Source organism: Callithrix jacchus, chromosome 22 (assembly GCF_049354715.1).
Source record: "Callithrix jacchus isolate 240 chromosome 22, calJac240_pri, whole genome shotgun sequence".
Taxonomy (NCBI): Eukaryota; Metazoa; Chordata; class Mammalia; order Primates; family Cebidae; genus Callithrix; species Callithrix jacchus.
In genome coordinates, this window is record NC_133523.1 from 42,638,615 (window position 1) to 42,658,388 (window position 19,774).

The window sequence follows — 19,774 nt, forward strand, 5'->3', positions numbered from 1 at the left end:
GTTCAGCCTAGTGACTGGGTGCAGGGTGGGGCTGTCCCCAAAACGGGAAAGTAGGGGAGGAGCTGGTTGGTTGGAGAAGATACTAAGCTCAGGGTGGGAGACGTGAAATGCCCAGCAGGTTAGAGAAACCATCAGAACACCGGAGGCTCAGATGACTGGGTCCTTCAGAATAAAATGGGCTAAGGAAGCAGGATTCCTGCGTTAAGACCCCAGAGTTGCATCACCGAAGAAGCCAGACAATGTCTGTTCTTTGGCATTTTATTTCAAAATTGCAGCAAAGAGAAAGAGAGAAAAAAATCAACGGCAGCACCGAGGGTCTGGCCTGAGAATGGAGAGATGCAGGGTCAGGCCAAGATGTATCCTTGGCCTCACAAGGAGCAACGGGGCGGACCTGAACCCAAGACGAGGGGCTGGAGGCCAAGATGCCCGGGTCGGCCCTTATGGCTTTGGGAGTGTCGCAACCACATGGGGGGCACCAGAGACCCAGACGCCACCCCACGGCCTTTTATTTTATATTGCACTTGAGGTTAGTCATTGGTAGGGAGGCGAGTGCTGGCGTGATGAGATGCTACGGGTCAGTGGATCCGGAGCACAGCACGCAGCATCACACCGGGAGCATCCACTCGTGGGCTCTCGTTCCGTACTGCGGGACAACAGAAGCAGTGCGTGAGGTGGAAGCCAAACTACAATTCCCAGCAGGCCCTGAGGCGTTCCAGGCTGAGTACCTACGGAGCTGTGCCCTGGTGCCTCAAGGGAAATGTAGTCCACTTCCCAGAGGGCCCCCCCCCCCGCCCCAACAATGATGGGAATGGGGAATCAAGGCTAAGATGGCGCAGAGGCTTCAGGGAGATGTAGTTCTGAGGAGAGGAAGTATGGCCAGGTCTCTAAGCCTCTTGGAAAAAGTCACTTTCAGCTGAGAAAGCCCAGATAGTCGAGGGGCGTGCAGTTCTACGGGCTGATGCACAGGAGTTTACAGAAATGTAGCTCTAGGTCCGGGAAAGGAGCCCAGAGATTCTTGGGAAAGAGATTTTGGCCCAGAACGGGGATGCCCCCAGAGGCTTATGAAAGGAAACAGTCTGGTGCCAGAGAGGGACCAAGGTCCAGAGGCTCATGGGAGGAAGCTTTCTCAAACCAAAGGGATAGCCCAGGGCTCTAGGGAATCTACGAGGGCTGACCTGAGATGGCCAGAGGGCTGGCCAAGGTCTCAGAGATTCATGGAAAGGGCCTTTCTCCCACCAGGACACCCAGAGGTAGCAGAGGACCACAGGGAGGGGGTTTCTCCCCGCAAGGTACCCAGCAACCTCAGAGGTCCACAGGGAGGGGGCTTCTCCCACCAGGACACCCAGGGGCCTCAGAGGATCATGGGAGGTGGTTTCCAAAACTGAAGAACTATTCAGGGCTCCGGGAGCTCACAGGAAATGGTGATTTAACCCCAAACGGTTTTCCAGGGCACAGAGCAACACAGAAAGCCCACTCTCCCGGGCCTCAATAAGAAGAGCCATTAGGCCAGGCGCAGTGGCTCATGCCTGTAATCCCAGCACTTTGGGAGGCTGAGGTGAGCAGATCGTGAGGTCAGGAAATCGAGACCATCCTAACACGGTGAAACCCTGTCTCTACCAAAATACAAAAAATTAGCTGGGCATGGTGGCGTGCACCTGTAGTGCCAGCTACTTCGGAGGTTGAGGCAAGAGAATCACTTGAACCCATGAGCTGGAGGTCGCAGTGAGCCAAGATCATGTGCCACTGCACTCCAGCCTGAGGGACAGTGTGAGACTCCATCTCAAAGAAATAAAAAAAAAAGAGGGGCCATTATCAGGACCAGCCTGGCCAACATGGTGAAATTCCATCTCTACTAAAAATACAAAAATTAGCTGGGTGTGGTGGTGCATGCCTGTAATCTCAGCTACTCAGGAGGCTGAGGCAGGAAAATCGTTTGAACCTGGGAGGTGGAGGTTGCAGTGAGCCAAGACCACACCACTGCACTCCAGCCTGGGCAACAGAGCAAGATTCCATCTTGGGGGAAAAGAAAAAAAAGAAAGAAAGGCCATTATCTATTCCTGTTTTACTAAAGGAGGCTGGCTCTTAGTCCAGGGGCTCATGGGACACCAACTTCTCCAGGGAACAAGCTCCCAACCCAGTCCCTGGCTCCTGGCCCATTCCTTGGCTCCCTGCAGCTCACCTGAATCTCCTTCAGCTCCTTCTGGAAGCGGAGGATCAGCTCAGGCCCATTTTCCATGGTGGGAATATGGAAGTTCTGGGGCAGAAGGTGCAGTGAGGATGGAGCCCCTCCCCTCCTTCCCTCCCACCCACAATGGCAGCCCCACCTCACCTTGTCTTTGTACAGGATTCTGTGTACTGGGCAGATCTGGCAGGCGGTGCCTGAGCCAAAGACTTCCCGCACCCGGCCCTCCTCCAGGGACTGAAGCAACTCCTTCATGGTGATCGTGCGCTCCACAACCCGGAACTCACCCTGCAGGGCATGTGGCAGAAACACACATGTCCCCAGAGGGCGGCCTGCTGCAGTCCTCCACCTCTCCTTCCCTCCCTCAGGGTGGTGAGAAAGACAGAGGCCAAAGGGGAGAGACAGACCCAGGAGAGGGGACAGAGACATGCCAGTGTGCCCCAGTCCCTGCCACAGCCCTCTGATGCCCTGGCCCCTTGCAGATGGTGCCATCACCAGAAGATGCCATGTCCTCACCCAGGTCTGAGCCAGGTCCAGCAGACTCTGTCTGACCACTCCAGGCAGGATGACGCCATCCAATGGGGGCGTCGCCAGCTCCAGCACTAGGGCAGGTGTACACGGTGGGAGATGTTACCTCTCACCCTCTAGATCCCCCATCTTGGAAGCCACCCCCTTCCCCCATCCCAGAATCCCTGGGGCCTGTAACCTGCCAGGAATAATGGTGCCACCCACTTCTACCAGGGCTTGGGCTGGGTCATGGGTAGGCTCACCCCCGTCCTTGTGGGTCCAGTAGACGAAGATGTTCATGGTGCCCACCTCGGTGAGCTGGTGGTCGGGCCCGTATAGCCAGAGGACCTGTTCACAGCCCCGCCTGGATGCCTCCTGCTGCACTAACACGGTGGGCCCATAATTCCTGGAGGGGGGCAGCCTGGTTGGATGGGGCAAGGAAGCCCCATCCTTCCCCAACCCAGCCCCAGAGAAGGCTCATCCTGCTCCTATCCCCCTGCTCACAGCTCTCCTGGGGCTCCCCAGTTCCCCAACGACAGAATTCCTGACATTTCATTTGGCATCAAGGCCCTAGGTAGGATGTCCCCTCTCTCCTGCCTCTACCCCCTTTTTCTTTTTTGAAATGGAGTCTTGCTCTGTCACCCAGGCTAGAGTGCAGTGGTATAATCTCAGCTCACTGCAACCTCTGTCTCCAGGTTTCAAGCAATTCTCTTGCCTCAGCCTCCCAAGTAGCTGGGATTACAGGCATGCGCCACTACGCCTGGCTAAGTTTTGTATTTTTAGTAGAGACGGGGTTTCACCATGTTGGTCAGGCTGGTCTCAAACTCTTGACCTCAGGTGACTCCCCACCTCGGCCTCCCAAAGTGCTGGGATTATAGGCGTGAGCCACCACGCCAGGCCTTAATTTTTTTTATTTTTAGTAGAGACAGGGTTGACCAGACTGGTCTCAAACTCCTGGCCTCAAGTGATCTACCCACCTTGGCCTCCCAAAGTGCTGGGATTACAGCTGTGAGTCACCATGCTCGTCCCCAAAACCATTTCTGATGTCACCTCCTCGAGAGTTGCTTCCAGACCTCCAGGCTGGGTGCCAGAACTTCCCTGGACTCCCCCAGTGAACTGGGCTACCTGGATGACTGTATGTCTCTCTCCCAGAGACTGCCACTCCTCCCACCTGCTAATAAGCCTCCCATGGCTCCCCAGTGCCTGGGGACAAGACCCTAGCCTCCATCCGGTGTTCCAGGCCTGCCTGGGTCTATGAATACTTCTTAAGCTTTTTGCAAAACCCAGACTTATTTTTGTAACCTGAACATCTTCTGTGATCCTATTCCTTCTGTCCCTGTACACATGGTCCCCAAGATTAGAAAGTTTGCTGACTTTTGCCAGGTGTGGTGGCTCACATCTGTAATCCCAGGACTTTGGAAGGCCGAGGTGGGCACATCACGAGGTCAGGAGATCGAGACCATCCTGGCCAGCATGGTAAAACCCCATCTCTACTAAAAATGCAAAAAACATTAGCTGGTTGTGCTGGCGGGTGCCTATAATCTCAGCTAGTCAGGAGGCTGAGGCAGAAGAATTGCTTAAACCAGGGAGTCGGAGGTTGCAGTGAGCTGAGATGGCACCACTGCACTACAGCCTGGCGACAGAGTGAGATTCCGTCTCCAAAAAAAAAAAAGAGAGAGAAAAGAAAGCCAAAGCTCACACACTAGTCCCTGTGTCTCTGACACCCAATGCGCGGGTGGGTTCTGGGGTTGGGGGTGCTACTTACCCCCCTAGTTTGTAGTTGCCGACCCCGCCCACCCAGGCCCGGATGAAGGCTGGGTCGGCCAGAAGGGAGACCGGGGTCATGGAGTCTTCATGGAAGTAAGAACCCACAGGACAGAGAATGACGAACAGGAGCGCTCTTGTGGGACGGGAGACACCCAGCGAAGCCTGCGACGCGCAGAGGGGCCACGTCAGGAGTCCAGGTCCCCAGTCCCTTCCCCTCCCTTGACTCAGGCCTCCAGGACCCCACCCCTGCCAGGGAGAATCCAAACCCCGTAGCCCAGTCCCCAGCCCCGGAGTCGGGCCTACCTCGTTCCCGATAAGCACAGGTCGCACGTAGAGGCTGGTGCCGGCAGCATCGGGGACCCAGTCCTTGTCCACTTCGATGAGCCGCCGGATGCACTCCAGCAACTCCAGCTTGTCGAAACCCTGGGTGGGATTCCGCATGAGTCAAGGGGCCTGGCTGCCCCGGCCCCGGCCCTCCTCCCCACCTTGGCGGCCCAGCACCCCTCACCGGCAGGCACAGGCGCAGGGCTGAGCGCAGCATCCGGTCCATGTTGAGCCAGGGGCGGAAGAGGCGCACCCGCTGGTCCTTGCCTTTGAATGCCTTCATGCCCTCAAACAGCTGCGGGGACAGGCAGGCAGCAGGCTCAGAGACCTCCCAAGACAGTCAGGAGAGACAGCAAGAGACACCCAGAGAGAGACAGAGACACAGATACTGAGAGATGGAGGCCGAGAGGAGAGCACTGGCGAAATTTAACAGCGGGGTTCACAGACAGAGAAAAAGAGAGACAGATATAGACAGAGAGACAAACAGGTAGAGACACATAGAGACTCAAGAAAGCAAAGGACACCACCCGGCGCAGTGGCTCATGCCTGTAATCCCAGCACTTCCAGAGGCCGAGGCAGGTGGATCACCTGAGGTCAGTAGTTCAAGACCAGCCTGGCAAACATGGTGAAAACTCCATCTCTACTAAACATACAAAAATTAGCCAGGTGTGGTGGTGCGTGCCTGTAATCCCAGCAACTCTGGAGGCTGAGGCAGGAGAATCGCTTGAACCTGGGAGGCGGAGGTTGCAGTGAGCCGAGATCACACCACTGCACTCCAGTCTGGCAACAGAGCGAGACTCCATCTCAAAAAAAAAAGAAAGCAAAGGACAGAAACCAGGGACAGCGAAACAGGGAGACCCAGAGACAATGCCCAGCTTGAACCCTTTCCAGGTCACTGTGAACATTTTTCAGGGATGATAATCATATGGAAGCTATGGGTTTTTTTTGTTTTGAGACAGAGTCTCCGTCTGTCACCCAGGCTCAAACTCCTGGGCTCAAGTGCGCTGGCACTATCTAAGCTCACTGCAACCTCCGCCTCCCAGGTTCAAGCAATTCTCCTGCCTCAGCCTCCTGAGTAACTGGGATTACAGGTGCCTGCCACCACGACCAGCTAATTTTTGTATTTTTAGTACAGATGGGGTTTCACCATGTGGGTTAGGCTGGCCTGGAACTCCCATAGTGCTGAGATTACAAGCGTGAGCCACCATGCCCAGGCCTGGAAGCTATGTTTTCTAAGGGGCCTCATGTTTGAGAAACCAGATTGTGACCAACAGGCAGTAGTGCCGGGCGTGGTGACTCACACCTGTAATCCCAGCACTTTGGGGGACCAAGGCAGGAGGATCGCTTGAGCATAGTTTGTGACTAGCCTGGGCATTATAGCAAGACCCCATCTCCACAAAACACATGAAAATTAGCCAGGTGTGATTGTAGTCCCAGGTACCTGGAGGGTGGTGGGAGGATCACTCGAGCCCAGGAGTTTGAGACTGCCACTGCACTCCTGCCTGGAACCTAGTTTTTTCTTTCTGGAGAGTCTGTCCCTGATCACTGCCCCATGGTTCCAGGTTTGCTTGTTCAGCGTCTGCTCTACCACACAGTGGAAGAGCCTTAGGGCAGGGATCACCCTTGACATGCTTATCAGACAGCCTCTCCTGTAGTCCCCTGCACCGGTGCAGGTAACGCTTGGCACATAGTGGGGTTTTGTTTTGTTTTTTGAGAGAGGGGCTCACTCTGTCACCCTGGCTGGAGTGCAGGGGCACAATCTCGGCTCACTGCAACCTCCACCTCCCAGGTTCAAGGGATTCGAATGCCTCAGCCTCCTGAGTAGCTGGGGCTACAGATGCCCACCGCCACCACACCCAGCTAATTTTTATATTTTGAGTTGAACCACCTGCCTCAGCCTCTCAAAGTGCTGGAATTACAGGCATGAGCCACTGCATCCCATCAGACTCCTTTTTTTTTTTTTTTTGCATAGTGGGTTTTTGATGAATGAATAGCTAAATGAATGGACGAAGAATGGAAGACAAGCAAAAGTAGTTAGGATATTTTGGGAGGATAAAAACAACCACCGCAAGGCCAGGCGTGGTGGCTCAAGTTTGTAATCCCAGCACTTTGGGAGGCCTAGCCAGGTGGATCACGAGGTCAAGAGATCAAGACCATCCTGGCCAACATGGTGAAACCCAATCTCTACTAAAAATACAAAATTTAGCAGGGCATGGTAGCACATGCCTGTAGTCCCAACTACTTGGGAGGCTGAGGCAGGAGAATCGCTTGAACCCGGGAGGCGGAGGTTGCAGCAAGCTGAGATCATGCCACTGTACTCCAGCCAGGGTGACAGAGTAAGACTCCATCTCAAAAAAAAAAAAAACCTACAAAAAATGAGGGGCAAGAGGTAGCAGGGCAGGGACAGGGAGTAGCCCTATCCAGTATAAAACAGATTATAAATCTACAATACTTAAAACAGAATGGCACTGCTATATGAGTAGGCAGACTGAACAACAGAATAGGTAACCAAATATCCATCTAGAGAAAAACTACGTTGGATCCCAATTCCATACCTCACACCAGAAGAGAATCAGGGTGGATTAAAGGTTTAAATGAAAAAAATATATATTACACCACAAAAGCTATAGAAGGAAACAAAACGTAACTATTTTATATATTCGATTGGGAATTTTATTTTTTATTTTATTTTATTTGAGATGGAGTCTCACTCTGTTGCCCAGGCTGAAGTGCAATGGCACAATCTCGGCTCACTGCAACCTCCACCTCCAGGGTTCAAGTGATTCTCCTGCCTCAGCCTGCCTAGTAGCTGAAACTACAGGCATGTACCACCATGACTGGCTAATTTTTGCATTTTTAATAGAGATGGGGTTTCACCATGTTGGCCAGGATGGTCTCGAACTCCTGACCCCAAGTGATCTGCCTGCCTTAGCCTCACAAAATCCTGGGATTACAGGCATGAGCCACCACACCTGGCCCAGGTGTTTTTTTTTTTAAGATGACAAATCATAGAAGCCAAAAAAGAAGGGTGATACAGCTGATTGCATAAAAACAAAACACACTGGAGAAAATTTCTCAACTCATATCACAAATGCTTTGTTGAATATACAAAATGCCCTACAAATCAATTTTCCTTTCTAGAGACACGGTCTCTGTCACCCAGGCTGGAGTGCTGGAGTGGTGCAATCATAGCTCACTGTAACCTCAAAGTCCTGGGCTCAAGCAAACGTCTTACATCAGCCTCCCAAGTAGCTGGGACTACAGACACACACACCATACCCAAGCTAATTTTTTTTTTCTTTTTTGAAATGGAGTCTCACTCTGTGGCCAGGCTGGAGTGCACTGGCACGCTCTTGGCTCACTGCAACTTCTGCCGCCCAGGTTTAAGCAATTCTCTTGCCTCAGCCTCTCGAGTAGCTGGGATTACAGACACCCACCACTACACCCAGCTAATTTTTGTATTTTTAGTAGAGACAGGGTTTTGCCATGTTGGCCAGGCTGGTCTTGAACTCCTGAGCTCAAGCAATCCCCCTGCCTCTTCTTCCCAAATTGCAGGGATTGCAGGTGTTAGTCACCTGTAATCCAAGCCCCAAATCAATTTTTAAAAATCCAACCTGGACCAGGCAGGGTGGTTCATGCCTATAATCCCAGCACTTTGGGAGGCCAAGGCAGGAGGATCACGAGGTCAGGAGATCGAGACCATCCTGGCTAATGCCATGAAACCCCACCTCTAAAAAAAAAAAAAGAAAAATCCAACCTGATAGGAAAATCAGCCTAGCAAATGGACAGTTCACACAAAAGGAAATACAGGTGGGCCTTAAACTCATGATAAGATAGTCAGTTTCCCCCAAGACACATAATTGTTAGATTCACCAGGGTTGAAATAAAGGAGAAAATTCTAAGGGCAGCTAGAGAGAAAGGCCAGGTTACCCATAAAGGGAAGCCTATCAGACTCACAGCAGATCTCTCAGCAGAAACCCTACAAACTAGAAGAGAGTGGGGGTCAATATTCAATATCCTCAAAGAAAAGAATTTTCAACCCAGAATCTCATATCCAGCCAAACTAAGCTTTATAAATGAAGGAAAAATAACAGTTTTCATGAACAAGCAAGCACTCAGAGATTTCATCACCACCAGACCTGCTTTACAAGAGCTTCTGAAAGCAGCACTATACACAGAAAGGAACAACCAGTATCAGTCATCCCAAAAACTTACCAAAAGTTTAAGAGTATCTCCATAATGAAGAATTTATACCAACTAATGGGCAAAATAGCCAGCTAGCATTAAATGACAATATTAAACTCACAAATATCAATATGAATCCTAAATTTAATGGATTAAATGCCCCAATCAAAGACATAGATATGAAAACTGAACAAAAAGTCAAAACACATCGGCACTCTGTATCCAGATCCATCTCATAAGCAAGGACACACAAAGACTCAAAACAAAAGGTTGGAGGAAGACTCACAAGTTAAATGGAGAGAAAAAAACAAAACAAAACAGGAGTTGTAACTTTCGTCTCTGACAAAATAGCCTACAATAGCAGCAAAGACTAAAAGAAACAAAGAAGGACATTACATAATGATAAAAGGATCAATGCAACAACAGGAGTCAATGATTATAAATATATATGCACCCAATATAGGGGCACCCAGCTACATAAGACAAGTTCTTAATGACTTATAAAGAGACTTGGACTCCCGCACAATAACAGCGGGAGACTTTGACACCATATTGTTAATATTCGACGGATCAACGAGATAGAAAATTAACAGAGACATCTATGATTTGAACTCAGACCTGGAACAAGTGAACTCAATGAATATGTATAGAATTCTTCACCCCAGGTCCACAGAACATACATTTTTTTTTAGTATCACATTACACCTATTTTAAAAGTGACCACATAAATGGAAGCAAATCACTCTTTAGCATTTGCACAGCATTTCACAGATTTAAATGAAATAATGGTTGGCTGTTTGTTATTTCCTTTCCCTATTCCTTCCTGTCTCTGCTGTTAAGCACAATTATCGGCAAAAAAGAGGTTTTTAATATCTATTTTTGGATAGCATTCCAGCCTGGGCAATAGAGCGAGACTCCTGTTCTCCCCCTTTTCTCTTTCTCTTTCTTTAAAAAAAAAAAAGAGAGAGAGAGTCCATTTCATTCATCATTAGGGAGAAAAATGCAAATTAAAATTACCTTGAGAGCCCTTTAAAATCACATGGGAGACTGGAAAAGATCTAAAACTTTGACAAGGGCTGTCCAAGGTATGGAAACAGGCTCTGCTGGCGGGTGTAGAAACTGAGGCACCCTGCAGATGTGGATGTGGCAACACCTGTCAAGATTAAGAGCAAACGTGCCCTTTGACCTACAGCTCCCGAAATGGAGCAGAGATACACTTGCACTTAAAGGAAGTGACAGGTATACTAGATTCCTTATTACAACATCGTTCCTAATAGTATCGGACTATAAGCAAGCCCAACAACAGGGGATTGCCTAACGAGGTGCACTGAGGATGAAACACCACGAGGCTGCAGGCAGCATGGAAAACTCTATAAGGGTGTAAAGAACAATTTCCAGGCCTGGTAGGATGGCTCATACCTGTAACCCCAGCACTGCGAGGCAGAGGTGGGAGAACTGCTTGAAGCCAGGAGCTGGAGACCAGCCTGGGCAACAAAGGGAGATCCTGTTCTCTGCACAAGATTTAAAAGTACGCTGGGCAAGGTGGTGTGTGCCTGTAGTCCTAGCCACTCGGGAGGTTGAGGCAGGAGGGCCACTTGAGCCCAGGAGGCGGAGGTTGCAGTGAGCCATGATCACGCCACTGCACTGGAAACTGGGCAACCGAGTGAAACTGTCTCAAATAAATAAATGAATAAATAAAAGTATTTTAAAAAAAATAATAGGCCAGGCATGGTGGCTCATGCCTGTAATCCCAGCACTTTGGGAGACTGAGGCAGTTGGATCACCTGAGGTCACTAGTTCATGAACAGCCTGGCCCAACATGGTGAAACCCCATCTCTACTAAACATACAAAAATTAGCCTGGTGTGGTGTGTGCTCCTGTCATCCCAGCTACTGGGAGGCTGAGGCAGGAGAATCACCTGAACCTGGGAGGCGAAGGTTGCAGTGAGCCAAGATCCTGCCACTGCCCTCCAGCTCGGGCAACAAGAGTGACACTCCATCTCAAATAATAATAAAAATATAAATAAAATAATAAAATGATAGCTAAAATGGTTGGAATCCAGCATTTTATGCTGTGTGTTATTATGCATGTGTATTAGTACCACAGTAATAAAAACAGGGCTGGGCATGCTGGTTCATGCCTATAATCTCAGTCCTTTGGGAGGCTGAGGTTGGCGGATCACTCAAGATAAGGAGGTCGAGACCAGCCTAGCCAACATGCTGAAACTATAAAAATTAGCTGGGCATGGTGGCGCACGCCTGTAAGCCCAGCTTCCTGAGAGACTGAGGCAGAGGTTGCAGTGAGCAAGACTGCACCACTACACTCCAGTCTGGGAGACAGAGTGAAACTGTCAATAAACAAACAAACAGCCGGGCGCGGTGCCTCACGCCTGTAATCCCAGCACTTTGGGAGGCCGAGGCGGGTGGATCATGAGGTCAAGAGATCGAGACCATCCTGGTCAACATGGTGAAACCCCATCTCTACTAAAAATACAAAAAATTAGCTGGGCATGGTGGCGCGTGCCTGTAATCCCAGCTACTCAGGAGGCTGAGGCGGGAGAATTGCCTGAACCCAGGAGGCGGAGGTTGCAGTGAGCCGAGATCGCGCCATTGCACTCCAGCCTGGGTAACAAGAGCGAAACTCCATCTCAAAAAAAAAAAAAAGAAACCAACAAACACGTGGTTGGCCTGTAATGCACACGTGCCAGGATTGTCCTGTGCCCTCAGCCGCCCCCATCCGCCCCCTGTACCCGTGGGATCACAGCAGTGTGTCCTGTGCCAGGGCTACACGCTTCCTCTGCGCTTACTCAGCTGAAGAAAAAGTACTAGATGCCCAGCCAGAGGACGACTGCTGTGCTGGGCTGAAAGGAGAAGCGCCTGGTGGTCTCCAAGTAACCGCCTTCCTGGGGGTCGGCAGGCATAATCCTGCCTGTCCTGCTTATGTCCTGGCAGAGTGTCTGGCTGCAGCTGAAGGTTTGTGCTCTGTACAGAATCGACTGGTACTGATTAGATGTCCAGAGTAGGAGGGGAGAGGGGAAAAACAAAACCCTAAAATTCTGGCAAGGAAGGAAGAAAGGAAAGAAGGGAGGGAGGGAAAGGAAAGAACGGAACGAAATGAAAGTCTTAATGCCATAGAACCATGCCCTGGAAGACTGAAACCAGCCACACTGCTAACCAGTTACTGGAGCTGTGAGATGCTCATTTAAATCTCGTCTCGACCAAAGTTTCTCATGAAGGCTTTGCTTTCAGCCGCAGCTCCTAAGTCCTAAAACCAAATGCCTCCTGGATCTGTCAAGTCTCTCAGGCTCGCCAGGTGCCACAAAGCCACCTCCTCCTGGGTCCCTGTTTGGGGACAGGCCCAGGGCCTACCCAGTCACCTGGCTACAACTCTGGGCACCATCCTCAGCCGTCTCATCCCTTCCTCCACCCACCCTGTCTGTCCCTTGTGCCCCTGAATTTCTTTGCCTCCTCCCCTCCTGTCCCATCCTCCCCACTCTGCCCTAGCTCAGACCTCCACACCTGCCCATCCTCTCCCACCTGGACCTGTGCCGAGCCCGGCCTCCTGGCCTTCAACTCCCATCCTCTACATGGCCTGAGAGAGCTCTTACTATATCCAAACCTGGCCCTGCCCCTCCCTTCCTCAGAGCCCTCTATGGCTCCCAGTGCCCTTGGACAAGGCCCTAGCCCCTCAGCTCCTTTACAACCCTGATGACATTTTCAGCCTCCTTCATTATGCTCCAGTGCCACAATTTCTCCCAAATGTGCCAGATTCTGCTCCTGTTTGGGGTTTGGACTGGCTGTCCCCTCTCCCACCACCCCTCCAGCTATCTCCTCTCCTGCCATCTGTCCCCTCTCCCACAATCCCTCCAGCTATCTCCTCTCCCGCCATCCCCCCTGACTCTCCCCTCTACTGCCATGACCCTAAGCTCCCCTCTATGCCAGAAGATGCTGTGCCTTCTTTCAAGTGAGGCTGGGATCTCTACTGGCTTCTGCAGGGCCTCCGTCAGAGCACAAATCACACCAAGTTACAACCACAGCATGGGGTTTTCCAAATGAAGGAACTGCATCTGCCCATCTCGGAAACCCAGCATCACCAAGCACAGCCCTGGAGCATGGAAGGCCTCAGAAAACGGACGATGAATGCACAGAAAGGAGAAACACGTAACAAACAAACCAAGGGAGGTGCACTAGGCAAGAGACACAGCAAGCAGGAGGAGACGCGAACAGGGACGGGGAGAGAGGCCGGCCGCCATGCCACCTGCAAGGAGTAGTGGAGGCTGGAGGAGGCTGGGTGCAGCGTGAGGTTCTGGAAGGGCTGGATTCGGGGCTGGCCCCAGCCCTTGTCATTCCATTCTACCATCAGCATGTGGTCAGTGAATATCTTCCCAAACACCAGGGGCTCGCCGGGGCCGGGCTTCTTATGAGGCTTCTGTGTCATTTCCAGCTGCAGGTCTGCAGCCTGAGAAAAGATGGGGGTATCCTAGAATCTGGCCACAACTTCCAAGCTGAAAAACTACAACTCCCATGAAGCCCTGGGCCTCAGACCCATAGAGAAGAAGGACCTGTCACCCTGGAGGATTCTGGGACATACTGTTTCATCTCTTTCCCACGGCCCAGTGGCAGGCTATTAGGCTTCTGCCACAACTGCCTTCTCTGGGTTGTGCACCTTTTGGAGATGCCCAAAACCAGCTGCCAGTCCCTTCCTCCCTCAGAGCCCAGCATAGAGTTCCCTCCTTTCACCTTGAAATTGGAGGAGGCATATCTTCTGGGACCACATAGGAGCCAAGGGGAAGAGAGAAGTTTCCGGGCCCAGATCTGGGTGGAGAAAGAAGAGAGTGGGTGAGTGGGGCATAGCACGGGTCCTGGAAGCCTGCTTGCCACCTCCTGTACTTGGAGGTCCCACTGGCCTGCCTGCTCTGCCCCAGTCCCAGTCCCCACTAGACAGGGGCATGTGGTCCTGAAGGAGGCCAAGTCCCCTCCTTGCCCCGAGGAGGGCTCCCTAAAGAGAGCAGAGTCAGCTCCAGCCCCCTCCTTCATGCTGGGGCAAAGTCAAACGCAAGCGCCTCCCACCCCAGAGACCTTTGATCCAGCCTGAAGAGCAGCTCAGACAAGACGACGACCAGGGAAAGCACACAGGTAAGTGAAGGCCTCCAGGGACCCAAGTGCTGATGGGCCTTAGAGGACCAAGGGACTGACAGGTGCTCTACCCCAGGGCTCAGAGGTGCAGACCCAGGCCCTCCTCCTTCAGACCAGAGTCCAGACTCTAGCCACCTCCTCCCTCAGACCCAGGAGTCCAGGCCCCAGCCCCTCCTCCTCAGACCCAGGGGTCCAGGCCCCAGCCCCTCCTCCCTCAGACCCAGGGGTCCAGGCCCCAGCCCCTCCTCCCTCAGACCCAGGAGTCCAGGCCCCAGCCCCTCCTCCCTCAGACCCAGGGGTCCAGGCCCCAGCCCTTCCTCCCTCAGACCCAGGGGTCCAGGCCCCAGCCCTTCCTCCCTCAGACCCAGGGGTCCAGGCCCCCGCCCCTCCTCCATCAGACTCAGGTGTCCAGGCCCCTAGGCCCTCCTCCATCAGACCCAGGTGTCCAGACCCTCAAGCCCTCCTCCATCAGACCCAGGAGTCCAGGTGCTTATTCTCTGAAGGTATTTGATCAACTGGGCTCTGATTACCTAAAGCGCAAACCCCACAACTCGGGCACCACTTTGGCAGTGACTTCAATTCCCTTCAGCCCCTGGGGCTGAAGGGCAGCTACAGGGGCCTGGGGAGCCACCGCAGTCATCACTGCACAAGGCTCAGGCAGGCCCTCCCTCAGGGTAGCAGGGAGAGCAGGTCTGGCTGTGTCCAGGAGGCTGGCCCCTCTCCAGTGACCCATGTGGGGAGCCAGCTGGGGCATGAGGTTGTGGGAGACAAAGGGGCCCGGCCCATCCTGCCCTGTGAGCTGGGTAAGCTGGCACTGATTCTGGAGGATGGACGTGAATGGCCATGGTCACCGGTCACTAGGTGAGTTGCTGGGAGATGGGGTTGCTGCATGGTCTCGATGGTGTGGGGCTCCAGGGATTCTGGGGTGATCAGAGTGTGGGGCCCCTGATGGCCTCTGGGTGGCAACATCTAGCCTGCTCAGCCCAGCAGCCATGCTTCTGCCCAGAGGGACAGGACACCCACAGTTATGAGAGAGACAGACACAGTACAGGGACAGCAATCCCCAGAGCCAGAGCCAAGATGAGTGTAAGAACCAAAAGAGAGTAAGGGGCCGGGGGCGGTGGCTCACGCCTGTAATCCCAGCACTTTGGGAGGCCAAGGCGGGTGGATCATGAGGTCAAGAGATCGAGACCATCCTGGCCAACGTGATGAAACCCCGTCTCTACTAAAAATACAAAAATTAGCGGGGCATGGTGGCACATGCCTGTAATCCCAGCTTCTTGGGTGGCTGAGGCAGGAGAATCACTTGAACCCAGGAGGCAGAGGTTGCGGTGAGCCAAGATTACACCATTGCACTCTAGCCTGGGCAACAAGAGCAAAACTCCGTCTCAAAAAAAAAAAAAAAAAAGAAAGAAAAAAGAGTAAGAAAGGGAAGAGGAAAGATGAGAAAAAGAGACACAGAAAGGGGGGCACAAACAGAAAAAACAAAACAGAAATCGATGCCAAGAAATGCCAAAATAGATCTAATCATAGAGAGAGGCCATGCTATAATCCCAGCTCTGTGGGAGGCCAGGTGTTCAAGACCAGCCTGGGCAACATAGAGAGGCCTTATCTCTACAGAAAAATACAAGTTAGCTGGGTATGGTAGCATATACCTGTAGTCCCAGCAACTTGGGAGTGTAAGACATAAGAATTGCTTGAATCTGGGAGGTGAAGGTTGCAGTGAGCCAAGATTGCACCACTGCACTCCAGCCTGCGCAACAGAGCGAGACTCTGTCAGAAAAGAGACTGGGCTCAGTAGCTCATGCCTGTAATCCCAGCACTTTGAGAGACAGAGGTGGGAGGACTGCTTGAGGCCAGGAGTTCCAAGATCAGCCTGGGCAACATAGCAAGCCAGACCCTGTCTCTACAAACAATTGAAAACTTAGCCAGCTTCGGTGGCACACACCTGTAATCCCAGTTATTCGGAAGGCTGAAGTGGAAGGATCACTTGAGCCCAGTAGGTCAAGGCTGTGGTGAGAGGTGATCACACTGCTATACTCCAACACCAGTGACAGACCATCTCAAAAAAAAAAAAAAAAAAAAAAAAAAGATCAGGCGTGGTGGCTGGTGGCTGACGCCAGTAATCCCAGCATCTTGACAGGCTGACACAGGTGGATCACTTGAGCCCAGGAGTTTGAGACCAGTCTGGGCAACATGGTAAAACTCCGTCTCTACTAAAAACACAACAATTAGCCAGGCATGGTTGCATGTGCCTGTAATCCCAGCTACTTAGGAGGCTGAGGCATGAGAATTGCTTGAACCCAGGAGGCAGAGGTTATAGTGAGCCGAGATTGCGCCATTGCACTCCAGCCTGAGTGACAGAGCAAACCTTAGTCAAAAAGAAAAGAAACTGGGAGTGGTGGCTCACACCTGTAATCCGAGCACACTGGGAGGCCAAGGCGGATGGATCACGAGGTCAGGAGATCTAGACCAGCCTGGCCAGCATGGCGAAACCCCATCTCTACTACAAAATTAGCTGGGCATGCTGGTACGTGCCTGTAATCCCAGCTACTCAGGAGGCTGAGTCAGGAGAATCACTTGAACCCAGAAGGTGGAGGTTGCAGTGAGCTGAGATCGTACCACTGCACTCCAGCCTGGGTGGTAGAGCAAGACTCTGTCTCAAAAAGAAACAGAAATAAAGGTTTGGGGGTGCACAGGGCAGGTATCTATAATGTGACAGAAGCTCCACTATGTCCCATACAGCCCGGGGAGTATCACCATCAAAGACCAGAAGTGTCCCTGTCAAAGCCCAGCAATGCCCTCCATACTCAAGGACTGTCCCCGTATCACAGCGAAGGACAGACCCCATCATAGTGCAGTCTGCCCCGTCACAGCCCACAAACGACCCATCACATCTAGAACTGCCCCCCTTTATAGCCCAGGCCTCTCCCATCACAGACCAGGGCTATTCTATGACAGCCCAAGACACTCCCCATCACAAGCCCAGATTGTGCCAGTAACTTTTTTTTTTTTTTGAGACGGAGTTTCGCTGTTGTTACCCAGACTGGAGTGCAATGGCACGATCTCAGCTCACCGCAACCTCCGCCTCCTGGGTTCAAGCAATTCTCCTGCCTCAGTGTCCCGAGTATCTGGGATTACAGGCACGTGCCACCATGCCCCGCTAATTTTCGTATTTTTAGTAGAGACGGGGTTTTACCATGTTGACCAGGATGGTCTCAATCTCTTGACCTTGTGATCCACCCGCCTGAGCCTCCCAAAGTGCTGGGATTATAGGCGTGAGCCACTGCACCTGGCCCCTGTGCCTGTAACTTATCAGAACTGATCCCCAGCAGAGCCAAGTACTGTCCCAAGACAGCCCAGGAATATCCCCCCACCACAGCCCAGCACTTTCCCCCACTGTAACCAGCATTGTCTCTGTCAAATACCCGGGCTTATTTCCTATTCACCAGGTCTGAAATTAAAACAAAACAAAACCCAGTGTTGTCCTTTTCCATCCCCAGGACTATCCCTATGTCTCTGTCTAGGCCAGTCCCTTAGAAACTGTCCCTACCATGGTCCAGCACTGTCCTCCCCACACCCCATCACAGCTGAGGACTCAGCCCAACTATCTCCATTACAGGGTATCTCTGTCTTCACCAGAGCCCAGGCATATCCCAGCATGAGTTCAGGACTCTTCTGACACCGGAACTGTGCCATAATGAGACCGTCCACCTCAGTCCCAAGTGTACCTGTCAAAGCCCAGGACTGTCCCACCACAGCCCAGGAGTGTCACCACCAAAGGCCAGACTGCCCACATACCCCAGATATCCCAGGACTATCCCCATCAGTGAGTAAGAGCTGAAGAAAGTGAAATTTTGCCCTGACAGTCATCAGCTGGGATAAGAGACTCAAATAAGGTTAGGTGCAAAGTTAACAAAGAGACAGTTCTCCCAAGGTTACAGCGCAGCTGTGAAGGCCCCTAACCACCACCCCTTTCTTCAGCTGTTTCCTTCCTCGCTGAGAAACATTGTTCTCTGAAAGCACAGATTCTGGGAAAGGCTGCTGCTGTTTGACATCACCCAGTCAGAAGGGGTCATCTCAGCTGGCCTGCAGCATTTATGTCATTTTAACCACGAGACACTGCCTCGATTTCCAATCCAGGTGCAGAGCTTCAGGCAGGAGTTCGGGAAGCACAACAATCCCCATCTCCATTTTATTTACCTTTCGTTAGAAGAAAGTAGGATCTTGGATCCAATTCCCAGAGCTGAGACACGAGGTGGAACTCTGCCCTCACCTGCCCCTGGCCCTGGAGGTCTGGGCCCCTTTATTCCAGCGCCCCCACAGGCTGATGCCCCACCGCACCCCAGGGCTCCACTCTTCAAATCACAACTTCCCCACCCCGACGCCTCCCTCCTCACAGGATCCCCCTCCACGTTTCCCATTTTTTACCTCCCCAACAATTACTTGCCCCACCTCATCCGCGTCTACCCGCTCCCCCTCACCCCATTAAAGCCTCGTGCTCCTTTCCAAGGGTCGCCATCCTCCTCCGCGCCCCGCAGCGGAATCCCAGCGCGGGAGGGGCGGCGCCGAGTCAGACCGGCTGCAGGCCAGTGGTGCTCCCGGAAGTGCGCCTCTCCGGGAGGTTCCCCAGCCCCCCGTGCCGGGCTGTGAACCCACCTGCCCCAGAGCGGCTGCGGCCATGATCCGTGCGGCGCGTAACTGTGCCCGCCCGGGGCGCGGCCCTGAAGAGAGACGTTCCGGCCCCGCCCCGCTCACGCCTCCTCCTAGGGGTGGGCGGCACGCCCAGCACCCCAGGCCCGCCAGGCAGCCCCAGCTCCAGGGCGCCGGCGGGGAGCAGGACCCGCTTGCAGGACGCCCTACCCTGCTGCAGGGCGCAGGCGCTGGGGGCAGGGCGGGGGTGGTTCAGGACTTGAAATACGGTCCTGGCCAGGCTAGGTGACTCACATCTGTAATATCAGCACTTTGGGAGGCCGAGGCGGGAGGATCACCTCAGGCCAGGAGTTCGAGACCAGCCTGGTCCAACATGGTGAAACCCCATCTCTACTAAAAACACAACGATTAGCCGGGTGTGCTGGCGGGTGCCTGTAATCCCAGCTACTCGGGAGGCTGAGGCAGGAGAATCGCTTGAACCCAGGAGGCAGAGGTTGCGGTGAGCCGAGATCGCACCACTACACTCCAGCCTGGGCGACAGAGCGAGACTCTGTGAAAGAAGAAACAGAGAGAGAGAAGGAAGGAAGGAAGGAAGGAAGGAAGGAAGGAAGGAAGGAGGGAGGGAGGGAGGGAGGGAGGGAGGGAGGGAGGGAGGGAAAGAGGGAAGGAAGGAAGGATAGAGGAGAGAGAAGAGAGAGAGAGAAAGAAGAGAAAGAAAAAGAAAAGAGAAAGAAAAGAAAGAGAAAAGGAAAGGAAGAAAGGAAGAAAAGAAATACGGTTCCCACTCAGGCTGTGTTCCAGCCGCACTGAAGCCAGGTACTAACCGGCATGCCACAGTTTTCAAAAATGCATTTTCCTGTCGTGGAGCATCGCAAGCATAAGCAGCTAGAGGTAAAGGAAGGGAAAGACAAGGAGCGGGACGTTCTGTGCATCACGATACTTTTGTGAAAGGGAAAAGCACACCTCAAATATGAGTGGGCGCGGACACCGTGTGAATGCACAGGAACCGGAACGGTGCTTT

At 52.6% G+C, this 19,774-nt stretch overlaps 1 protein-coding gene and 1 long non-coding RNA gene across 7 annotated transcripts; one reads left to right on the plus strand and one right to left on the minus strand.

Annotated features, from left to right (window-relative positions):
- Positions 1-242: 242 nt before the first annotated feature.
- Positions 243-18,805, minus strand: BCAT2 (branched chain amino acid transaminase 2). 6 transcript variants are annotated; one of them, XM_002762333.7, is made up of 11 exons: positions 18,760-18,805; positions 13,705-13,779; positions 13,223-13,423; positions 4,965-5,075; positions 4,760-4,879; positions 4,455-4,618; positions 2,953-3,095; positions 2,699-2,784; positions 2,330-2,470; positions 2,180-2,254; positions 243-643 (listed from the first exon to the last, which is right to left on the minus strand). In XM_002762333.7, the coding sequence occupies exons 1-11, from the start codon at positions 18,781-18,783 to the stop codon at positions 605-607; spliced, it is 1,179 nt and encodes a 392-aa protein (XP_002762379.1). In that variant the 5' UTR covers positions 18,784-18,805; the 3' UTR covers positions 243-604. The 6 variants fall into 6 exon arrangements, with proteins under 6 accessions (XP_002762379.1, XP_008986601.1, XP_035140561.1 ...); XM_008988353.5 differs by having other exon boundaries at positions 18,585-18,805; XM_035284670.3 differs by lacking the exon at positions 13,223-13,423.
- On the plus strand, positions 13,552-18,460 carry LOC144580740 (uncharacterized). Its single transcript, XR_013530830.1, has 4 exons — positions 13,552-13,803; positions 14,040-14,100; positions 17,723-17,883; positions 18,244-18,460. It is a non-coding gene; the product is annotated as an uncharacterized LOC144580740 (long non-coding RNA).
- Positions 18,806-19,774: the final 969 nt, after the last annotated feature.

Coding starts and splice junctions, on each gene's coding strand:
- BCAT2 (XM_002762333.7), bottom strand. CDS start 18,783: ATGGCCGCAGCCGCTCTGGGGCAG. Junction 5,076..13,222: donor GCCTCCACTACTCCTTGCAG/GTGGCATGGCGG, acceptor CTGTCCCCGCAG/CTGTTTGAGGGCATGAAGGC. Junction 4,880..4,964: donor CCCTGCGCCTGTGCCTGCCG/GTGAGGGGTGCT, acceptor AATCCCACCCAG/GGTTTCGACAAGCTGGAGTT.